Source organism: Tachysurus vachellii, chromosome 7, assembly GCF_030014155.1.
Source record: "Tachysurus vachellii isolate PV-2020 chromosome 7, HZAU_Pvac_v1, whole genome shotgun sequence".
In the NCBI taxonomy this organism is placed as follows: Eukaryota; Metazoa; Chordata; class Actinopteri; order Siluriformes; family Bagridae; genus Tachysurus; species Tachysurus vachellii.
In genome coordinates, this window is record NC_083466.1 from 21176863 (window position 1) to 21200704 (window position 23842).

Genomic DNA, 23842 nt, shown 5'->3' on the forward strand with positions numbered 1-23842 from the left:
GACCATAGGTGAGGGTAGGAACGTAGATCGACTGGTAAATAGAGAGCTTGGCCTTGCGGCTGAGCTCTTTCTTCACCACAACAGACTGGTATATCGACCGCATCACTGCAGAAGATACACCGATCCGCCTGTCGATCTCCCGCTCCATCCTTCCCTCACTCGTGAACAAGACGCATTACCTCATTCTACATTCTTAATTGTACCCCATACCTAAATATAGTTACTACCTTATTAACTCTTAATAAGCAGTAAATTAGGAGTGTTATGACCAAACAAAATGTTTATTTATGTTTGTATATGATATAGTTTATATAAATTTCACTATATTTCCAAATAATTCCCATAAATTCCTGTAAATTCAGATAAATTCCTGTAAAGTTTCCAATTTGGAATATTTCCAAAATTCCCCAGATTAAGTTCCTGTGGAAAGTTTCCGGAAACTTTCCACCCCTTTGCAACCAGAGTTTCAATACTGCCTAGAAGTACCTTTGACGATACACTCACCATTAGCTTTTGTTTCAGAATCTGGATTTCCAGATCTGCCTTTCGGGATAGATAAGAATGACCATTTATAGATATAAACAGATTCTATAGGCTACTCCACATAAAAATGTAAAGAAATGTGAATGTGTAGATTGTTTGATGTGTAGACACCATAGATTGTTTGATATTAAAGACTGTTTGATTCACCATAGATTGTTTGATATTAAAGACTGTTTGATACATCATAGATTGTTTGATATTAACATTACCTCTGTTGGCCTCTCTGTGGCAGCAGAAATGGTTTCTTCATCCCCATCATCCTGTGAAGATGAGCATTTGATAGTGTACACTTTATAATACTGTTTGTCATAATTTATGGTGTATTGAGTAGGCTACTTACAACTGCCTGGAGTTCTGTTGGGACACGAGGCTACAAGAGATAGATATTACCATAGAAATCTGTTGGGACCAACAAAAACAAAACCCAAAGTAATATGAATGGAAAATCACAAAAAGTCTATATAAAAAATAACACATACTGTAGGTAGACCTCTTACATTTTAAGCAGGCACTTAAATCTTCTGGAGTGACTGGCTCTGATGAAGTTCCTCCAGGAATTCCCTCAGCAATTGGCCTTCCAGCATTCAGGCTCAGGACCATCTCCTCTGCATTTGTCAGAGGTGATGGTGCAGGTCCTCCCCCTGTTTTGCGAGCCTCTGCCTTCTTTCTTTCATGAGAATGAACATTTATACCCGTGATAAAAAAGGTTCTGCACTTCCAGACACTGAATGCTATTTAGTTATTTAATATGTCAAATGTTTGTAAAGCCAGGTACCCTTCACCTATGATATGCTGAAGGCTTACCTGATTGAATTATGTTTTTATATTTCATTTTAATGCTGCTACCCCGTTCTTTTAATGCCTGCAGGATTGCACCTATACATGAAAATTAAATTAATAGGTTTAATAAAATACTGTTCTTCTGGTTTCACCTGATATTATAGCAGTTGGGAATTTACTCTGAAATAGTTCTTAATTACTAACTACAAATTACACCTTCAACAAGTCTAATTAGATTAATGTAATAATTACTATCTCTAGAAAGTATTGGTCTACTTACTAATTTGGTCTACTTACTTATTAATTATTAATCAACATCAACCACTTGAACAATAAGGAGAGACAAGAAACTGCACTTCTAATGCTTTCAAATAAACAATATACAATTGCATGAATTATCCTTGAATTGACCAAAGTCTGTAACTAGAGGGAGAAGTTTACATTAAATATATACCTTTTAAAGTTTGATGTTAAATCCACTATTGTTTTATACAGAATTGTTCTATAGTCTTTAATTAAATAACAGTATTTAGATTACTTAGTAATTAATTACACCCAACACTGTATAAAAGTAATTAAAATGTAAACTTATGCATTTCTGCATTTTCATAAACAGTTCTGCTGGTGAGAAATATGCAGGCCTCTTTTTGTCTGACGCTGTTGCCATAGTGACTCATTATATCTGCGCTCTATTGATAATGGCTTTTTATAGTTGTGGTGCACGCGCTTAACTCAGAGTCAGTCAATTTAGAGTTTAGATAAAACTAACTCTTTTCAGCTGTTCTGTAACCGAAAACTCAGAATATCCCATCTCAGGGTTTGTCAACTCAGAGTTCAAGTTTAAACTCAGAGTTGGTTGAACCTCCTTATTGAAACGGGCCCCAGAAGCTCTGCTTTCATCTTGCCTCGAAAAAAGAAAGAAAGAAAGCCAACAAACCTAATAGTGAATGTGTCTAAAATCTAAACAGCCCAGTTCACCAAAACACTCTATACCCATTAACACCTTAGATCTTTTCCTTTACCTAGAAAAAAAATTCAGAAAAACGTCACTAAACAAATGTGTTTTCAGTCTAAACTTAAATAAAGAATCTGAATCCTGAACACTAATTGGAAGGATTTCCAGAACTGCAGTGTTCTGGGAGAGAAACTCTGCTTCCTCATGTACTGTAGCCTTAAGTATTTTGGCGGATCATAAAAAACACAAGGTCTGACACAAGGTCATTTAGTACTTCATAGGTAAATAGTAGTCTGTTATAATGAATTAAAAGTGTCTGGGAGCTGTTGATAATATTCTGTAGATAAGATTCTGGACTAACTGTAGCTTTCTTCTGCACCTACTGGAGCATCCAGACAGTTCAGCATTACAATTACCTTTATATTATTTTAAAAAATATTTCCACATTATATTTATTAATCCTGTGCAATAAGAGTAGACAAATGACTGCTTCATGACCTGATGCATGTGGTGGAGAGTCTGCCCCAGGTGGAGGAGGTTAAGTATCTCTGGGTGAGATTGACCATTGGCGGCATCTGCAGTGATTTGGACACTGTACCAGACTGTGGTAGTGGTAAAAGGTCATAAACCATAAGACAAAGATACCAATTGATCAGTTAATCTTTGTTCTCACCCTGACCTAGTTTCATGAAATTTGGGTAATTAACAAAATTTGGGTAAGAACAAGATTGAAAACACAAGGCACATGGTGTCAAGTGCAATAATAGAAAATTGCACACAAAACCCAGTTAAACAGTAAAATAATAAAACACTTTTTTTTTATTTCTTCAGTACTCAGCATCAGGTCTGACATATATAGAGATTTGGGATTATAGAGATTTTTGCACAACAGCGCCACCTGGTGGACTCAAACTGAATACGGTAACACAAACTGAATTATCGGCTGTATTTAATAATACTTTGTTAAATGGACTCAACATGGAGCAAAATCAAGGGATAGAATTACAGTGTTCAGGTGTGTAGCTAGGTAATTAGCACAGAACAGCTCTGGTCATAGAAAAATGTAGATACTCAATTACTCAGTGCTGCAGGAAAGCTGTGAGGTTTGTCACTATGTGTAATTTTTATTTATTTGTTTATTACTATAAAATGATCAATATCAATTTCTTAGTCGTTGTTCCCAAACACAGTGTTTAGTTGTTAAGTCACTCTAATGAAGGTTGTACAGTGACTCAGATGCAAGTGGAGTGAACTCCAGCCAGTATGTCAGTCACAGTGACCTCCGCTGGCCTGTTATAGGTCATGATGGATCTAGAGACAATCCTCTATATTATTGTTTATGTTCACTGGTGCAACAAAAAAGTAAGAGAACAAACCTTTAATTTAAAAAACAATAAAAAAAACACCTGGATCTTCTTCATACAAAACATTCAGCAATATAACAAATCTTTAAATGACACATTAGTCACAGTTACTGACTACAGGGATGTTAGTGAATCCTCCAAATCCTCCAGGTTAAAACTGCAGGTCTGTGGAGAGATGCAGCTCTAATTCAAATACATCCACACATCCAATCACAAAACAAACTTTACTAAACATTTATCAAATATTAAGACCATTCAATAAAAACTGACATCATCTTCAGGAGAAAATAAACACTGAACAGTATCTTAACCTGAAAACTAACCTGAATCTTAACCTGAAAACACCACTTGTTAGTGGTGGAAAGAATGTTAGTTAACATCAACTCAAGTAAAAGAGCTAGAAAGTAAACAAATAAAGTAGCATTTTCCGAGATGGAAGCTGATGTGTCTGATTCAGCTTCAATAGGTATCTAAATCCTTTCATTATTTCTGAGTTTCTAAAAGGAATCAGACCAACAGCATATAAACTCTAAATAAACCACTAACATCCTTGTGTCTTCATAGAATTTCTAGAAATCTAATAATGGCTTTAATCTGATTTTATTTGCTGATTTCACACAAGTATATTATTAGTGTTCATTTAAACACAATTCCTAATAAACTCTGTTTAATTTTACATTATTTAAAATTAACATAAATAAACGGATGATTATATCAGGATGAAAAAGGTTTAAAATATTATAGAATGTAAAGCAGATATTTATTCAGTAACATCAGAGATGATCAGTGGTGCTAAATTTCTACCATCTGCTTTGTATCGAGGACTGAAGTATGGATAGAGTTTCTCAGTGAAAGTCTGACCAGTGAAAGAGTAGATATGAGATCTGGACTTCACATCATAAAAGGAGACCAGACCCTCCTCATAATCCACAAACACCCCCACAACCTCCACCTTCTCTCTCAGTGTGAGGGGGACAGGGGGACCAGCAAGAGCCTTATACTGATTCTCATTCTTCAGTTCCACAGTCCAGAATCCATTCTGAGGATTCCGTGGAATCCACTCCTTCCTGTTAATGTTCTCTTTCACGACTCCTAATGTCCACTCAGTTTTCCCTTTCACCTGCACCTCATAATAAAATCTCCCTGAGGAGAAACTCTGCTTTCCCAGAACACATGGAAATTTAAACCTTTGTGGTGAATCAGGGAGATCCTGTGGTGTGTCTACACGTGTCACTTGTTTCCCATCAACAGACACATTAAGTTGATGATGAGCTGTATCAGGATCCAGAGTCACATCCACTGAGAGAAACACAGACCATTTTCATTAACAAAAATAATTATTAATTCACAGAAACAGTGTGTCTCTAAATCCCGATATGTAAAAAACTGTTAGAGGCAAAGATTTTTTTAGTTGCTTAGTCTCTCTCTCTCTCTCTCTCTCTCTCTCTCTCTCTCTCTCTCTCTCTCTCTCTTTCTCTCTCTCTCTTTCTACTGTATATCTCTGTCTCTTGCTATCTCATAGTTAGTGTATCATAGGTAATCTGTAATAAAATAAATAAAATAAAATGGTTGACATTTTTGCTCCACAATGTAACTCTTTCAAAAGGTTTGTGTATTTGTGTAGGTTGTTGGGGGTAAGTAAATAACGCTTATTCAACACATTTCTGATAGATTTACACACACACACACACACACACACACACACACACACACACACACACACATACACACAAGAAAGATTTTACCACATTGAAGTTAAAATAGTTCTTACCTCTAAACATCTTCTTCTTTAGAAGTTCTTATGAACACAACAATATAATAATTAATATATAAATGTCTACTGCAGACCAAAAATACAAACCAATAAAATAGAACTATATTTAAATGACCAAATACGCGTTCCTTAACTCATTTTCAGTAGATTATTCTGTTTTTTTTTGCATTAACTAAAATATACAGGATTCTGCCTTATGCCCCAAACTGCATCTTACTGTGAACCTTTACCATGTTAAACTGTGTCTCTGTCAAAGAGGCCATACAGTGTAACAGCCTCCCAGTTACCTTTATGATTTAATTCAATTATACAATCATTACATAATTTAAAAGCACAGAGTTCATTCTTACCTGCATGTTGCTTCTCCTGTTGAAGTTCTGAGGCTAAAATAGATAAAAAATTTTGAGTAGTTTGTGTAAATTTTACACAAATAAAACTAAAAATTTGATTCAGCAGTATAATGTAGTGAACAGGTGAATAGACAACACAATCAGATTGCAGTTATAAAATGTAACTGTCCTCTGATGTTATATATTTATTAAATGATTACGTTCACCTCACAAAGATGAATATTATGTCACAAGTCTGTTATAAGTCATATAGAAAACAAGTCATATAATGAACAGTAACTGTGTTTGTATCTTTACTCTTCTCTAATTTACTCTCTATGGAGTGAACTGAGAGTCAGCAGAACCTGAAACTGAACCTGAACATACAAAAGGTAATGTGTAAAAGTGTGTATTGAAAGTAATAATGTTAAATCATGTTATAAAAGTGTTGGGAATTCTGCTTTAAAAAATCAGGCAGTTTTGTTTACTTATTTTATTATTTATTTGAATTATATAGTATACTATTAGGTTTTGGTGACTCTGATTTCACCCCATAAGCCTCTTTAGTGTTTAGGACAAATCTGGACACATGACCTGAGCTGCACAGAAATTGACAATGAGTGCATTCTTTTCTGTTCTAATAGAATCTGTGGACTTAGAAAAATGATAGAAATATTACCTTTCTTGTAGCCAAAACACACAGTTAGTATCAGTCCAACAAGAAAAAGACATGCTACAGCTGAAATGCTGACAGCCCACTTCCAAACACCAAAGACTCCACCTGAAATGAAAATAATGTCTCTAAGTTATGTTTAAGAAACTGTACAATAGTTATATAATAACTAAAAACACACTCTTACAGAAAGAACTGCAGCCAAATCACCAACAGATGTCATAAAAAGCAAAAAAAAAGCTAGATTTGTAAAGTTCATCGCGACAAACTTTGATGTTGGCTTTGACGAGGCAAGTATTCGCAAAGGCCGGTGCTTTTTGGAGGCGAGTGGACATAAGGGTCAGTGTTTCTTTTGGAGGCAAGTGGTGCCAAAACATTTGGAGGCAAGTGGAGATGAGCATGTGATCCGAATACTCCTGAGGAAGTTCTTCTCATTGGGCTGAGTGTTTTGATATGTCACATATTCATGTTGTGCTAATTGTTGTGACATCACGTGACGTCACATGACGTCATCAGAATACCCGTAAGGCAGTTCCCCTGATTGTGTTGAGTGTTTTGATAAATCACATGCACATGTTGTGCAAAATTTTTATTTTCACGTGACGTCACGTGACATCATCAGAATACACGTGAGGAAGTTCACACATTGTTGTGAGTGTTTTGATATGTCACATGTCCATGTTGTAAAAAGTTTTTTGATTTTGCATATTTTGGGGGCGGGGCTGTGGCACAACCAAAAGGCCAGTCGGTACACCAATTTAAAACTTTGTTCACAGTATCACCCTAAAGGAGTTGGCCAAGTTTGGTGTAGATATTTTGAAAGCTTGCCGAGTTTTAAACCTCCAAATTTAATAATGGGAGTCTATGGGAAAAAAGGCCATTTTGAGACCCGGTACCGGAAGTACCGGTACTCGGATCGCTTAGAAAAGTAATAGCAACAAACTTCAGACCAGGTTCTACAACATATCCGAATTTGGTGCACAGCCAACATACTGTAATAATGCAGTGATGATTACAGTAGAATGTTACAATCTAAATCTAAATGTTTTATTTCTGGACACTTACTACTGATGATAATGTCTGTCTCCATCATGTGATGTTGTTGCTGAAGTCTGCAGTAAAACCTGTTAGAGTCGCTATAATCATAAACAGTGATGCGGCTTTTCACACTGAAGCCCTCAGTGTCTCTGTGTATCTGTGTATCTTCAGCAGTCAGAGTGACTCCTTCTCTGTCCAGCCACAGAACATAAGGTTCAGGTTTCCAGCCTCTGGACTCACACACTAGATTAATCCCTCCTGAGTTACCATAACTCTCCATCATTATCACTGGGTGGCTTCCATGAGCTACAATCAATAAACAAAAATAACTGTGTGTAAACATGTTAAAATGTTAATTAGAAGATTCAATAAAAAAATTAATGAATATTTAGTTAATTTGGAGAATATTTTATTCTCAAAAGATACAACTAATCAGCTAATTAACAGCACTTCCTGTAGGGCAGGGGGGCTCTAGGATCATGGATGAAACCTTGGATTAGACAGTCAGTGAGTGAACTCCTACAGATTTTAAAAATGGTTCATGAATGCACAAACCATTAATTATGTTAATTATAACATTCACTTGTTATATTCTTCACTGCAGAAATGGATCTTACCCTCAACAATAACATGAAGAGTGATGTCATCATACCAGGATTTGTCCTCAATGAGGCACTTATATTCTCCTTCATCAGCGAGTCGGAGATCTGACAGTTTGAGTGAAGCGTTGCCTTTCTGTAGCTCCTCTTTAAACAGTGATGTTCTTCCTCTGTAGGACTGCGCCTGATCTTCATTTCTGTCTTCATGATTCTTATGGAGATGCACTAATGAAGCCACTTCCTCTATTCTCATCCACTCCACTGTCATGTCCACAGCACTGGTGTTCGGTTTGATAAAACAGGGTAGAACCAGATTTTCACCAGCTACAGCAACAAGAGAAGCTTCTGGACCAACCACCTGTAATTGTCCTGTGTTTTCAGAAAAAAACAAATACTTAATATTAATATCTATCTAACTAACTAACAGGACAGAGCTTACTTTGACCTATGTGAGGTAGTTTTTCCTGTTTTAATTTAATTTTATTTGTTGCATTAAGTAATTGTAGCTTTTCTTGATTTTCTTGTGATCTCTGCATGTACCGTATTGTTAATATGTTATGGATTATTAAAACGTTATGCTTTTATTCACATAAATAATGTCAATTGTTTTGTATTTCTTTTGTCATGCATTTAATAAAAAATGATCGTTTTGTATTAATTTATTGTTCTGTTATGTAAGAACTTGCAGACGCTCGTTTTCCTCTTTCAGCACTATTTAGGCTTCATATCTAAAAGCCGCACCTACAATATATGTTCTGTTAGTTCAGAGCCGATCCTGACCTCCCTGGGGCCCTAAGCAATATTCTGCTAAGGGGCCCCTCCTACCTGACCCGTGAGCGATGTAAACCATTTGCCACACATTCACACTTGACACCCCACTGCTCCCACTACAAACCTCCCTCCTTTTAAAAAAGTTTGCTCCATCTCTCAGTCAAAGAGTAAAACTCAGTCAAAGAGTAAAACAATACAGAATTAAATGAGCTATAAACAAATCTTTATTGAATGGAATATTTTAAATAGAATTTTGAGTTGAATATTTAAAGCAAGTGAATTTAAATATAATTCCTGATATCAAAAATATGGTTACTACTATAAATCACACTCTTAATATTTACATTTTAAGTATTGAATACTGAATTCTTGATATCAAAAATACATATCATGTGAATGTATAAAAGCTAAAATGGCTTGCCATACCGTATCACTGTGTTTTATAGTTATGCATGAGAGCAATACTTGATCCCTGATGGTTATTATTTACTGAGGGATGTGCATTCATATTGACCTGGCATTATGCCCATTCCAATGTAAATCCATTGGTTTCCATGTTGCATTAACGTTGTTGTAACCTTGATTGAGAGACTATAAACATTGTCATTTAGGAGCGCTATCACGCTACTTTTTGTACTGGTCCCAACACAGATGCTGCTGTAAAGCGCGCGTGTCATTTCGTGCACGATTGCACGCGCATATGAACGCATGTTCACGCGCGACGCGGTCATCGAGCTGCCGTTTATAAACACGGGCGTTTATTCACGCGAATGTTCACGCAATAAATTGTTGTGTGACGGACAGGCCAAGAGATGCACTGTCAGCACTGCACAGCTAATTTAACTAGTCAGATAGAGACTAGAGACAGAATCACAATTTACTTTACTGATATTTGCTCTTGCTGACATCAAACTTGAAGAGAACAAGTTTACCTGATTTCTGTTCTCGCATTTCACTCTCATTTTGTTTCCTTTTCTCTTTTCATGGCCAGATGTATAGCTCCGCTTCATATTGTCATCTACACAGTAAATATTAACACGCGCTGTAAAATGAGGCAGGGGGAGGCGGGGCCTTGCGTAATTTGCGGGGCCTTACGCAACTTGCGTAGGTGAGCGTATAGGGCCGATCGGCTCTGTGTTAGTATAACTGTGCTTTCAGAAACATCGGCTGAATTAACCGCATTAGGGTCACTATATTGTCTGCGACGATAAAGATGCAGATAACACAGCCTCCTTCTTAAGTGTCGTACACTTATGTGGAAGTTGTCAGTCACATGAGTCCCTGATCAAAGTTAAAGCGCATGAGATGATCCCTGATGCTGCGTTACTGCGCTTTTGGAGCCTCTAGAGCATGTCCTTATGCAGAGATCATAAGAAAATGAAATCGTTATCACGACAAAACAAGAAAGAAAAACTATAATAATGCATGGATGCGTACTCTTGGCATGACACAGGACTGATTGTATTGCTCATGTTCTTCCCTGGACAAGCCTGTTTCCAGATGCCCCAAACAGTATATGCAGATAAAAACTGAGGCAGAAGACTTATATTATACTTAGATTATAATTAAGACATTCTCAAAGCGTTTGTTCTTGGCTGTACAGTACAACAACATTTTTCACCCCACTTCCTTCTAGCGCAGTTCAACTAAAGTTTATGGTTCTACATGTAAACTACAGTTTTTTCAGCTATAGAACGTATTCGGGTCTGGACACAAAACATTCGGAGTTTCCTTGCACCAGGTTTTGTTTAAACCAAGTCTCAGTCCATTGTTTTTAACAGGATTTACACCCAAAACAACGGTAGCGGTTACAGGACCTTCTAATGAAAGCAAGGTTTATTCGCACGTACGCACATACACACTCGCACACACACACACACACACACACACACACACACGTGTACTGTATGTTACCTGATTGAGGTTCCATAAAGTAGAGAGTCAAGAGAGTCACACAAATAAACATCCCAGAATGATTCATTATTCCTTCAGTTTCAAGCTAAATAACATTAATCTCAAATTACTTTACAATTGTGTTATTTTCTTAATAAATAAAAGTAAAACATGCTAAATTCTTTGTCTGGCAGGTGTGTAATTTTTTGTCGCTTTCGTTTTGTTGAGCAACACCTTTGTGTTGGACCTTTTTTCCTGCATTTTGAGGAAACTCATTTGCATTTACATTTACATTACATTTACATTTACAGCATTTGGCAGACGCCCTTATTCAGAGCGACGTACATAAGTGCTTAAGTCTCTATCATTGGATACATTAATGCTGGTTCACTAGGTTAAGATACCATGAGTTTAAAACATTGTTCAAAGTTACAATGAAAAAGTTTCAAAGTTTTTTTTTTTTTTTTTACTGTTTTTTTAAATAAATGCAAAAAATAGGGAAAGAAATGCTAGTTGAAGTGTTTCCTGAATCAGTAGGTCTTTAATCGCCGTTTAAAAATAGCCAGTGACTCAGATGTCTGGACCCCTAGGGGAAGTTCATTCCACCACCTTGGTGCCAGAACAGAGAATAGTCTTGTAGTATACTTGCCTCTTACCCTGAGAGATGGTGGAACCAGTCAAGCAGTGAAAGAAAAGCAGTGCTGGTAGATTGGAGGGTGCGGGGTGCAGTGCGAAGAGTGATGACGGCTTTGAGGTAAGAGGGAGCTGGTGCGTTTTTAGCTTTGTAGGCCAGCATCAGTGTTTTGAATCTGATGCGTGCAGCTACTGGAAGCCAGTGGAGGGATCGCAGCAGCGGGGTGGTATGCGAGAACTGCATTTTGGATCATTTGCAGAGGACGAATTGCGTTCATAGGTATACCTGCCAGCAGGTCGAAAAAAAATGGCCGAATCCGACATGAGTTGTGTCGAGAGTCTTGTGGTTGACCATATCAAACGCTGCTGAAAGGTCAAGGAGGATAAAGACGGATGATAGTTTGGCTGATCTAGCAGCATGTAGTTTCTCAGACCATCCGAAAGCTCTGTGGAATGAGCTGCTTTAAAGCCAGACTGATTGGGATCTTGGAGGTTGATAACAATGATAACAAGGTTGGTTGGAGATGTGTCTGAAATGGCATGGAATTCAAAAGAGGAGATGGTTAAATGAGACAAGAGGAGAGGTGTAAAGTACCATGTCTTTGACAACAATAAACCTGTACCACCACCCCTGCCTGTTTCTTGTGGTGAGTATAAAGCAGCTGCTTTACCAGTGTTCTGTGGGGATATCCAGGTTTCTGTTAGCACAAGAAAATCAAAGGAGTAATGGGAAGTTAAAGCAGAGATAAAATCAGCTTTCTTTACAGCAGACTGGCAATTCCAGAGCCCACCTACCACCACTGTTTGAGACTTACACAATAGAGGAGGTTAGCTGAGGTTACTGGGATTGTGACGTCTGCTCTGTGGAAGAGAGCATCTGTGACAGTAGGAATTGAGTACAGAGATGGGTTTGAGGCACATACTGTATCTGCAGTCAACCAAGAGTGAGATTTAAGGTATGGTAGAATATATCAAACAGTACTAGACACTTATTTTACAACACGTTAGGGAGATACTTACAAACCGCTTTTTGAGAACCTTCAATTTAAATGAGTAAGCCCTGCCCACAATTCACACCTTAAGGGAGACTGAAACCACTCCTGATTAATCAGCTGAGAGAACAACGAAGCAGAGACCAACACTATTAGATCAACAATGGTATAGAATATAACAAAATTCAAATCACACTACTCTAGAACAAAGTGAGTTAAGCAGATAGTACACAGCTTTAACAGAAGACAATATATTCTTTTCTCACATGTAGGAAACTCATTTTCCTACATGTTGCAATATTTGTAGTATTAAAGGTAAACCGTTCACAAAACCCTGAAGGATTTATATAGTACTTCAAATTCCACATAGTCTATAGCATTTTCTAAATTCATCTGCTTCCTCGTGTAGCCTTCAGTATTGTGGTGGATCATAACAAAAAAAAAAAAACAACAAAAAAAAAACAGAGGTCTGGCACAAGGTCATTTAGTACTTTATAGGTCAATAGTAGTGTGTTATAATGAATTAAAAGTGTGTCTGGGAGCTATTGATAAGATTCTGTAGATAAGATTCTGGACTAACTGTAGCTTTCTTCTGCACCTACTGGAGCATCCAGACAGTTCAGCATTACAATTATCTTTATATTATTTAAAAAAATATTTCCACATTATATTTATTAATCCAGTGCAATAAGAGTAGACAAATGACTGCTTCATGAACTGATGCATGTGGTGGAGAGTCTGCCCCAGGTTTAGAAGGTTAAGTATCTCTGGGTGAGATTGACCATTGGCTGGGTTCGGCATCTGTAGTGATTTGGACACTGTACCAGACTGTGATAGTGGTAAAAGGTCATAAGCCATAAGACAAAGATACCAATTGATCAGTTAATCTTTGTTCTCACCCTGACCTAGTTTCATGAAATTTGGGTAATCAGCAAAGTTTGGGAAAGAACAAAATTGAAAATACAAGGCACATGGTGTCAAGTGCAATAATAGAAAATAGCACACAAAACCCAGTTAAATAACAAAATAATCAAACACACACACACACACACACACACACACACACACACACACACACATTTTACATTTGCATCGATGTGACAATACTATTTGCTGACTTATAGGAGCAAGAGATTTGGGAGTATATTTTTATACAACAGTGCCACCTAGTGGACAAACATAAGTAAACACTGAATAAATGGCTGTATAGACTGTTATAAACCTACAGACTGTTTAATTTATTTATCCACTGCTGTTATCGTCGATGAGAAATTATTTGCATACTGTATTATAAAATTCACTTCTGGACCCTTCAATCCTACTACTAAATTTCCAGGTATTCCATTAAAACTATTTGTGTTTAAAATGTTGATAAAGTTTGAATTAAGCCAAATAAAACTTAAAGCGTTTTTAAAAAGTGTAAATGCTTCCTATCACAAAGGGAGTCTCTAACACTCAAATATTAGTATTTTACTTCATCTTACTATTGAAAAAATATTAATAATATGGACATTTCAAATGTGAACACCAATCACATCAGATCACAATGACCAGCGCTAATCAATTAATTTTACTATAGAATTTTAACTTAATTCCTCTCTGTAATCACTGGATCTGGCCAAACAATTGAACCTTGAAGCATTTTTAAGTTATTATAAATGCACAATTAAAATGGGTACATGATCTGTATGCTTTATTTGAAAGCCATTATTTTGTTAATTGATTGATTGGTTGATTTATTAATTGACTGACTGATTGATTGGGTGATTGATTCATTCATTCATTATCTACCGCTTATCCGAACTACCTCGGGTCACGGGGAGCCTGTGCCTATCTCAGGCGTCATCGGGCATCAAGGCAGGATACACCCTGGACGGAGTGCCAACCCATCGCAGGGCACACACACTCTCATTCACTCACGCAATCACACACTAGGGACAATTTTCCAGAGATGCCAATCAACCTACCATGCATGTCTTTGGACCGGGGGAGGAAACCGGAGTACCCGGAGGAAACCCCCGAGGCACGGGGAGAACATGCAAACTCCACACACACAAGGTGGAGGCGGGAATCGAACCCCAACCCTGGAGGTGTGAGGCGAACGTGCTAACCACTAAGCCACCGTGCCCATGGGTGATTGATTGATTGTACTTTTATTCTAGGGCACTCGATTCTGGCCTATTGAGTCTAACAGAAAAAAACTTTAAAAATCTAAATCTACACCCCTAAAACTAAAAAATTTAAATCTACCCCTTAAAGTCTATGTGCATCAATTTTAACCTGCTTTCTGAAACATCCGGTTTAACTGCAAACTCTCTCTCTCTCTCTCTCTCTCTCTCTCTCACACACACACACACACACACACACACATTCCATAAAGTTGCAGAGCCAGGAGAGTCACACACAAAAACATCCCTGAAATAGAGTATCATTATCAAAAACAACATTATTCAACTTACACTAGGTGCGTCTCATCAATTGATCTCGTCTCAAAAACTCAAAATACTTCATTCATTTGGTGTTATTTTCTCAGTAAATGTTAAAATATGTTAAAAACAAAACAAAAAAACAGGTCTGTATCATATTTTTGCTCTCGTTTTTTGTGCCACACCTTTTCCCTCCTGGCAATCAGGTCTTTGAGGAGACACAGTCTGTGTCTGAGTCCCGAACACTAATTGGAAGACTGTAGGCTATGTAAGAGAAAGTTCTGCTATAGCATTCGCTTTACTTTTACAGATGCCCATATCCAGAGCAACGTACAAACATCTCTATCGATAAATACAGACTTAATAAATATTATAACTTTATAATATTTAAATTATATTTGAAAATGCACATTTGCACATTATGTTATATTATGTTACTAAATCAGTGCCGGAAAAGTACACAAATGAATTTGTCATGACCAGATGCATAAGGGACACAATGCTTTTGGTGTAAAATGGGCTTTACACATATGAACAGCTATAAATGAACCTAAAAAAATGAGCACAACTGTTGCATTTCCTGTTATTTTAAGCCCGTAAACAAGGCCCTTAAATGAAATATTTGATGAATTGATCAGTACTGATAGTATAAAACACACACAAAAAGCAACACACAATAAACTAGCAACAAGATCACTGCAGAGCCAAGAGGACTGTCATCTCCTTTATTCATCAGTGCATAGAGGACAAAAGTAATTAAAATAAATGTGGAATGGTAACAAGTGCTGTCGGAGATTTGGTCCATTTAGTAGAAAACCAGAAAACACTACTGATAATTAATTAAAACCTGACTTATGTAAAAGTACATTAATAAAATTGTTACTACAATAAATGGAAGAAATCACAAGGCTTTTTAACAGGATTTGGCTTTAAGACACAGTGTCAATGAAGTAACAGCAGTTATACTGTAGAAGTCACTGAGTGCTTCACTATATATACGTTTCTATTTTAAATGTTTCCCAGTAAATGAAATTAAAGGAACACTACTAGTAAAGATAAAATGTTGACATTCTCAAGAGATTTTAAAGTTAATCTGAAGAGTTTATTCATATGAAGGCTATGCAGGTGAATTTCTCTTAGCCCTGATAGTCACAACCAAAACACTACTATGGGTAAAGGTTTGTCACTGTGTGATTCTGTGTGCATGATGTGAGGGATTGTCAGACAAAAGACGTATAGATTCTAAACCCTGACATGTATCTGACATCGTTTAGCTCTTTAGTTTAACTAATGCAGTAAATCTGTCAGACCACACCAGCATTCAGTCTTAGTCGTTGCTCCCAAACACAGTGTTTAGTTGTTGAGTCACTCTAATGAAAGTTGTACGGCGACTCAGCTCCTTCAGCTTAGCGGCTCCTACGTAGGTGCAGGTGGAGCGAACTCCACCCAGTACGTCCTTCACAGTGACCTCCACTGGCCCTTTATAGGCCACCCCCACTGTCTTCCCCTCAGATGCCCTGTGAGAGAGAGTGAGAGAGAATATATTAGTGCATGGTATTACTGGCTTGTGTGACAGCATTATCTAAGTACAAAGTGCTTTCTTCTAAACATGGACTCTCTAAATTTTCCACCAGCGATCTGAAAAATATAGTGAAAGAGAAAGTGTGGATTTATACAGCTGAGCAGTGAAGGGTTGTGGTCTTGCTCAGCAGTGGTAGCTCAGCAGTGTTGGGATTTGACCTCATGAACTTCTGATCAGTAGGTAGTCTTTCTCTCACCTGTACTCTGCTACTCCTCTTGAGTGCTTCTTCATGGCCGTGTCAGAGCTCATGCCGTAGAACAGTTTGTATTTCTTGCTGTTTTTCTCGATGGTCTCACCACCACTCTCAGAGTGACCTGCCAGCATTCCACCCAACATCACGAAGTCCGCCCCTGCGCCTGTCCATCACACAAATATATTTCAGAGAATGTTAGACACATGGAGCAGAATAGAAATGCTGGTCTTTCCTTGTGTCATGGATGGCTTGGACTATTCCCTTCCTGAACACCAAGGGGCATTTTTACAGGCTTTGTTTATATCCTGTGTCACTTGTCTTTGTTTACGCTTGTTTACGTATAAAAATTGAGGACCTTTAACACTGTCTGTGATCTGTGCATCTGTTCCTCCCCAATTAACCTCCCCTATTTACCCCTGTGGTCCTGCATCTGTTTTTTTTTTTGCTGTGTCCCCATTGTGTGCCTCCTGTTTCAAGGTTTTGTTCTCTGTTTTATCAGACTCCTCAATAACTGAACTAAACTGTACTGAGCACCACACAAACACACACACATACACACACACACACACACACACACACACACACACACACACACACACACACATGGTCTGCACTGATCTACACCAAATGCATACTCTTCCAATATACATCCATGTCTACAGCACCACCATATCAAACTGTTTACACCAGGTTGCGCAGATGCACTTTATGTATCTAGGACTAACTCACTAAGTCCTTAGCCCCGTCTTTGTTTTATGTAGCAACATGATCCTGGAGAAACGTTGTCTCATTTCACTGTGTACTGCAAAAGCTACAGTATATATGGTTGAAATGACAATAAAAGCTACTTGACTTGACTTTACACAATCTACAGTAAGTTGGTAATGTACAAATCCTCAGCTGTAGAGTAACTCTGAGTTTGTAAACCCCTTTATCCAGTTTAAACAACCAAGGAGCAGAAGCTACTATCCAATTGTTTTATGCATTCTTAGCATTTTCCAAGACCTTTTCCACACTTTGGTTACAGATGTAAAAGGCTATTGTGATTTATGGTGTTTAGCAGACACCCTTCTCCAAAGTGCCTTAGAATTTATTTCCATTTATAGGAAAGGTTAAGGGCCTTGCTCAGGGGCTCAGCAATAGCACCTTGGTGGACCTGGGATTCAAACTCACAACCTTCCGATTAGTAACCCAACACCTAAACCACTAGGCTACATGTGATGTTTGTAAAGTTGATGGCTCCCACTAAACACCAAATCGTGATCTCTTTGGAGGTTTCTACAGTAAATGTAGAGCTAGACTCACAACTTTTATTTGATGAAGGTTGAAGTTTTCAGCTTATGCTGACACACTTTAAAGTCTAAAGCCTATACATATACCCTTCTAGACCTGCTGATTTGTAACAGTCACTCTTTATGCAAATTGGACACTCACAGCCATGTCAAAATCGTGCAGGGAACGTCCACTAGCAAAGCCTCAGGTTGTGAGATGTGCTATTATTATTACTACAAGCAAAAAGCTAGCACTGTGCAATACACAGAACGGGGCATATACCAGAGCAGGGAAACATACCAAAAGCCTTAGAGACATCACCAGGACAGGTACATCCTCCATTCTGGGTGAGAAAGCATAAAGAAACTGATTAAAATCTAGCAAGAAGATTTGCTCTCCTAAATAAATGCCCTGGACTAGTTAGATAAGTGAATCTCACAGAGATGATGTGTCCACCCAGGCCATGTGCAGCATCAGCACACTCGATTACAGCACTCAGCTGAGGGTAGCCCACTCCTGTCTTTTTCCGGGTTGTACACACTGAGCCTGTGCAGAAGAACCAGCATATGTGATTTATAATATAAATTAAGACACATATGTAATGACTGACAACACTCAGATACCAGTGGATGTTATTTACTAGCTGTTTAACCCCAAAACCTACTGTTTTAGCCTGTTTTTCTGTTTTTCATGAGAATTGAATGACATCCTCATCCTCAATCATCCTGCAAGTTAATTACATCTCAAAGTGTATTCCTTTTATACCCACAGGGATCTCTGTGCATGTTTACATCTTAACATGTAAAATAATGTATAGTATATAAATATACAAGTAAGTAAATAAAGGCTTATTATTATTATTATTATTATTATTATTATTATTATTACTATTATTTTTTTTTTCCGTCGATGATGTACAGTTTTTTTTTACCTCTAGGCATTCTGGGTGCTTCGCCGCAAACTCTTTCCAGTCATCTGTAGAGTAATGTTTGTGGACGGCAGTGAAAAGTGAGAACTGGAGGAAAAACAGTGGATTAGTAAACCTACTTATTGAGAGATTACATTTGAGATTTTGTTTGTGAGATTACATGCGCTTTAACCCAGAACAAATAAATTACTTGCTGTACTAACAATGCTCTTTTTATTCATTTGTGTGTGTGTGTGTGTGTGTGTGTGTGTGTGTGTGTGTGTGTGTGTGTGTGTGTGAGAGAGAGAGAGAGAGAGAGAGAGAGAGATTATGACTAGAGAGTGCATCCCTACTTGCCTCCCGTTAAAAGAAAAAATGTATGACATAAAACATTCCAAAACTTAATATTTGAATTAAACAAAACATATTAAATTATAGAAGATGGATGGATGGATGGACAATGTAGTGTTTTTGGTTAGTGGCAGAGATGGGGGACTCGAGTCATATGACTTGACTCGAGTCAGATTTAAGTCGCACATTTGAGACTTGAGACTTGCTTGACAAATATTACAAAAAGACTCGACTTGACTTTGACTTGACATTCATGACTTGAGACTTGACTCGGACTTGAGTTAAATGACTCGAAATAACTTGTTTGTTTGTTTGTTTTTTTAAATCTGTTTTTAAACGCGGGGGGCACGGTGGCTTAGTGGTTAGCACGTTCGCCTCACACCTCCAGGGTCGGGGTTCGATTCCCGCCTCCACCTTGTGTGTGTGGAGTTTGCATGTTCTCCCCGTGCTTCGGGGGTTTCCTCCGGGTACTCCGGTTTCCTCCCCCGGTCCAAAGACATGCATGGTAGGTTGATTGGCATCTCTGGAAAATTGTCCGTAGTGTGTGATTGTGTGAGTGAATGAGAGTGTGTGTGTGTGCCCTGCGATGGGTTGGCACTCCGTCCAGGGTGTATCCTGCCTTGATGCCCGATGACGCCTGAGATAGGCACAGGCTCCCCGTGACCCGAGGTAGTTCGGATGAGCGGTAGAAAATGAATGAATGAATGAATGTTTTTAAACGCACGCAAGAGCGTAATCTAACCACGTGACGCAGCAGGCAAGCAGAGGGAGCGCGCGCACTAACTAATAAACTTTAACAGTCGTGACTAAACATGGAAGGCGCTACACCAAAAATAATTAAGTTCGGGTACCGGGATTTTGTGAAAGATGAGAAGAGAAGAACAGCAGAATGCGACCACATCGCTCACAATTGAGTGACAAAGTTCTATCAAATTTAATTTTTTTGCAAGCGCAATGTAGTGTAAATGGTTGGTCACTGTTTATGTGGAAATGTCAGCTGTTTTGCAATAACACTTATAATTGGTCTTCAGTGTTAGGCTTTGAGTGAAAAGCGTATGGATTTTTTATGGGATGCACATTATATATAAAAAACATAAATATAAATATAAAAATAAAAAACTATAAAGCACAGCCATATTCTTGTCTCGCACACACACACACACACACACACACACACACACACACACACACATTCAAATTAAAGGGATAGTTCACCCATAAATAAAAAAAAATCTTTCATAATTTTCTCACCCTCATGATGTTACAAACCTGTATAAATTTCTTTGTTTTGATGAACACACATGTAGATATTTTGAGGAATGTTTGTAACCAAACCATTCATGAGCCCCATTCACTTCCATAGTATTCTTTTTCCCATCTGCATGTGTGTCAAAACAAAGAAACTTATACAGGTTTGTAACATCATGAGGGTGAGAAAATGACAGAATTTTCATTTTTAGGTGAACTATCCCTTTAATTAAATTAAATTAAATTACTCTCACTCCAATCATCTCTCTCTCTCTCTCTCTCTCTCTCTCTCTCTCTCTCTCTCTCTCTCTCTCTCGTTTGTGTGATTCAATAATTTACGTTTTTTGATTGACGTGATTGATTGTTGTTGTTATTCTGTTGTTAAAAAGGAAGGATCTAATGTAAGGATGTGTTCATGTCACATTAAAAGGGAATGTCTGTTCAAAAAATGCCATTTGGTTGCAAAGAAACCATTGTACTTTTTTTATATAAACTTTTCCATGGTCTTCTGGCATGTTTGAGGCATATTGAAACATTTCATGCTTTTATGGTGCCTTATTTCAGTTACATTTACATCTTATTCTTTGTTGTTTTGATTTTTATTCATTTTTAGATTTTTATTGTATTTACAACTCACCTGTATGTGGACACCTTTTAAAAATAAATATATAAAATAAATATATTAATAAATAAATATTTTCTGGTGCCAATAAAACTCTCATAGTCCATAAATACTGTAGATTTAACTGTTTAATATATACATTTAGTTAAATCATCAAACATCTGTATGACTTGCCAGTGACTTGCTTGACTCAAGCAACGACTTGACTTGAATTGCTTGACATAAAGCAGTGACTTGACTTGACTTGACTTGACTTGACTCTAACAAAAATTGACTCGGACTTGCTTGAGACTTGAAGGTTAAGACTTGAGACTTACTTGTGACTTGCACATGTGTGACTTACTCCCAACTCTGGTTAGTGGCCTTATTTTTCTGAGATTTGTTCTGAGCAGGTGTTGTCAGTGAACAGGCTGTAAAACAGTTGGCTGAGGTACAGACACTGCTGCTGATTATCTGGGAAACGTCTCTAACAGCAGTCAAAATGTCATTGTTTGTGTCAAACAAGTTGTGAATTTGTTGTACCATTAAAACAGGAGATCACAACTTACTCTGTGCTCAAAGTGATGCTCGCAGCTCCAGTGGTTTTCTCTGTGGATGAAGGAGGATGTTGAACAATTCCAGGATATGATTTTTTTTCATTGGTTGTTGCGTTAAATATTACCCAGATACAATAGTGCTATTTTCTGATTGGCTATTGTGTAGCCTCTTTTTTTGATTGGCTGATAAGTGGCAGGCTCAACTAAGAACTCCAGAGGAGTTCATGCTTGGTTCCTGCCTGGTTCCATGGAGAGAGCGGTGGGGACAGATACAGTACATTTTGGGCGCTGTGGCATATTAAATATATGATATATGATATATTTTTATGCGTGAGAAATACAATGTGTGGCGGGAGTGTCAGGGATCTGCCTGGACTTTTGGCCATGTGCTATTGTTATTGTTATTGTTGTTGTCATGTGTCTGCCCCACCTTCGTTCACTCCTCCCTGCCTCCACACCTGTTCCTAATTGTGTCTCATTGTCTTATGTATTTAAGTGAGCCGCGCTGCCATCGTTGGTTACGTTTAGTTTAGTTTACGTTTAGGTTACGAAATCATTGGTTACGTTTAGTCAAGGTTAGGTCTCGTCATTTGTATTGTTTTAGTTCTTGTCATTTTATGTGTCTTTACTATTTATCAAACCCCATTCCTTTTAAGCTATCCTGCATATGGGTCTGTCTCCTTCCTTCCCTGGATGTGACAAGGAGAGCATGACAAAAGACCGAAATTAGATTTTCATTTCTAAATAAAAAAAAAAATCTGGTTGTTTGATGAAGTTTTAAAAATTGAAACAGAGTTTTGTTTGTTTTTATCTACATCTGATCGACATCAGCAGCTGAACTTTATACATTTTATTGATCAAATTAAATTCCTCAGTAAAACTCAGAGTAAACTGTAAATGATCTTTATTACATATGTGGTTTGTAATGACAAAGTTCCACAATCATAATGTCAAAATATAGCTGCAAGCAGCGATGGCGGGCCTTCGCACGTTTGTTCATTGCTATACAGTGCCTTCCAGAAAACAATGCACGGTGGGCAAGTGCATCAAGTGGGTAAATATCAGTGGACTATTTTATGTTGTTACTGACCCATTTGGGGACTGTAGGTAAATGAAACCCCACATTTTAGACAAATGGGGGCGCTAGTGAGCCACTTAAGAGACACACCTTTGTCTGACCTTTTTGTCCACACTTAACAGCCGACAAATGTGATGTATGTGTCAAATTTCAAGTTAATCTAAGCACACCAAAAGCCTTAAATATGCCTGAAAAAGAAAGTAATGTTTGACGCTTTGCCATGTGAACAGCGTTCAAGATAGCAAAAATCCCTACGCAATTTATCATCTACAACGTCTAAGCATCATGTTGACCACTTTTGGTGTCAATCGTATGAATCCTCTAGGAGGATTATTTAAAAGTCCATTGCATGCAACTGTGAAAAAATCCACCTTTGTGACTGACACACTTCCTGGTGCCTGTTGGTGGCGCTATGTCCGAGATTCACAATAGGCACATCGATGCGATCGGAATCCTTGGCCGAACATACACACCGCGTGTCATCCCAATAAGACATTTTTTGCTTTAGATATTAGACATTTCCTGTTTCTCTGAATTCGCCATAACTTAGTCGCCTCGCCATGGCAGCACCGTTCAAGATATCAAAAATCCCTTCGCAATTTAGCAAGTGCAATGTCTCGGCATCATGTTGACCACTTTTGGTGTCAATCGCATGAATTCCCTAGGAGGAGTATATAAAAGTTCACCACATGCAACTGTTGTGACTGACACACTTCCTGGTGCCTGTTGGTGGCGCTATGTCCGAGATTCACAATAGGCACATAGATGCGATCGGAATCCTTGGCCGAACATACACACCGCGTGTCTTCCCAATAAGACATTTTTTGCTTTAGATATTAGACACTTCCTGTTTCTCTGAATTCGCCATAACTTTGTCGCCTCGCCATGGCAGCACCGTTCGAGATATCAAAAATCCCTTCGCAATTTAGCAAGTGCAATGTCTCGGCATCATGTTCACAACGTTTGATGTCAATCGCATGAATTCCCTAGGAGGAGTATTTAAAAGTTCACCGCATGCACTTATAAAACAATCCAAAATGGCCGACTTCCTGTTGGGCGGAGCTAATAGTTTAGAGCGCGAAAGTTGTTCGGGTCGATGAGATCTATATGCGTACCAACTCTCGTACATGTGCGTACATAATTGCCCGATCTGTGCACCAATGTTTGTTTTTGCATTACAGGGGGCGCTACAGAGCCCCCCTGCCACGCCTGTACTCCAACCTTTGTCCAATCCTAGTGTCGCGCGACTCTGACGTGTGTGCCAAATTTCAAGAGTTTTCGAG

General features: G+C 38.0%; 2 protein-coding genes across 2 annotated transcripts in view; both read right to left on the reverse strand.

Moving 5' to 3' along the window:
* Positions 1 to 3435: 3435 nt before the first annotated feature.
* Positions 3436 to 10807, reverse strand: LOC132848854 (butyrophilin subfamily 1 member A1-like). The gene is made up of 7 exons (XM_060874905.1): positions 10741 to 10807; positions 8074 to 8424; positions 7484 to 7762; positions 6425 to 6526; positions 5767 to 5799; positions 5414 to 5440; positions 3436 to 4941 (listed from the first exon to the last, which is right to left on the reverse strand). Exons 1-7 carry the CDS (start codon positions 10805 to 10807, stop codon positions 4403 to 4405), a joined length of 1398 nt encoding a protein of 465 aa, XP_060730888.1. The 3' UTR covers positions 3436 to 4402.
* A 4666-nt stretch (positions 10808 to 15473) lies between these two features.
* LOC132849238 (GMP reductase 2-like) overlaps positions 15474 to 23842 on the reverse strand; it is a 40002-nt gene continuing 31633 nt past the window's right edge. Inside the window, exons 4-7 of the mRNA XM_060875494.1 lie at positions 18257 to 18363; positions 18118 to 18160; positions 16549 to 16708; positions 15474 to 16287 (exon numbers count right to left, since the gene is read on the reverse strand). Of these exons, the coding sequence (XP_060731477.1) occupies positions 16098 to 16287; positions 16549 to 16708; positions 18118 to 18160; positions 18257 to 18363 (500 nt within the window). The 3' untranslated portion in view covers positions 15474 to 16097. The remainder of the gene's footprint in view (positions 16288 to 16548; positions 16709 to 18117; positions 18161 to 18256; positions 18364 to 23842) is intronic.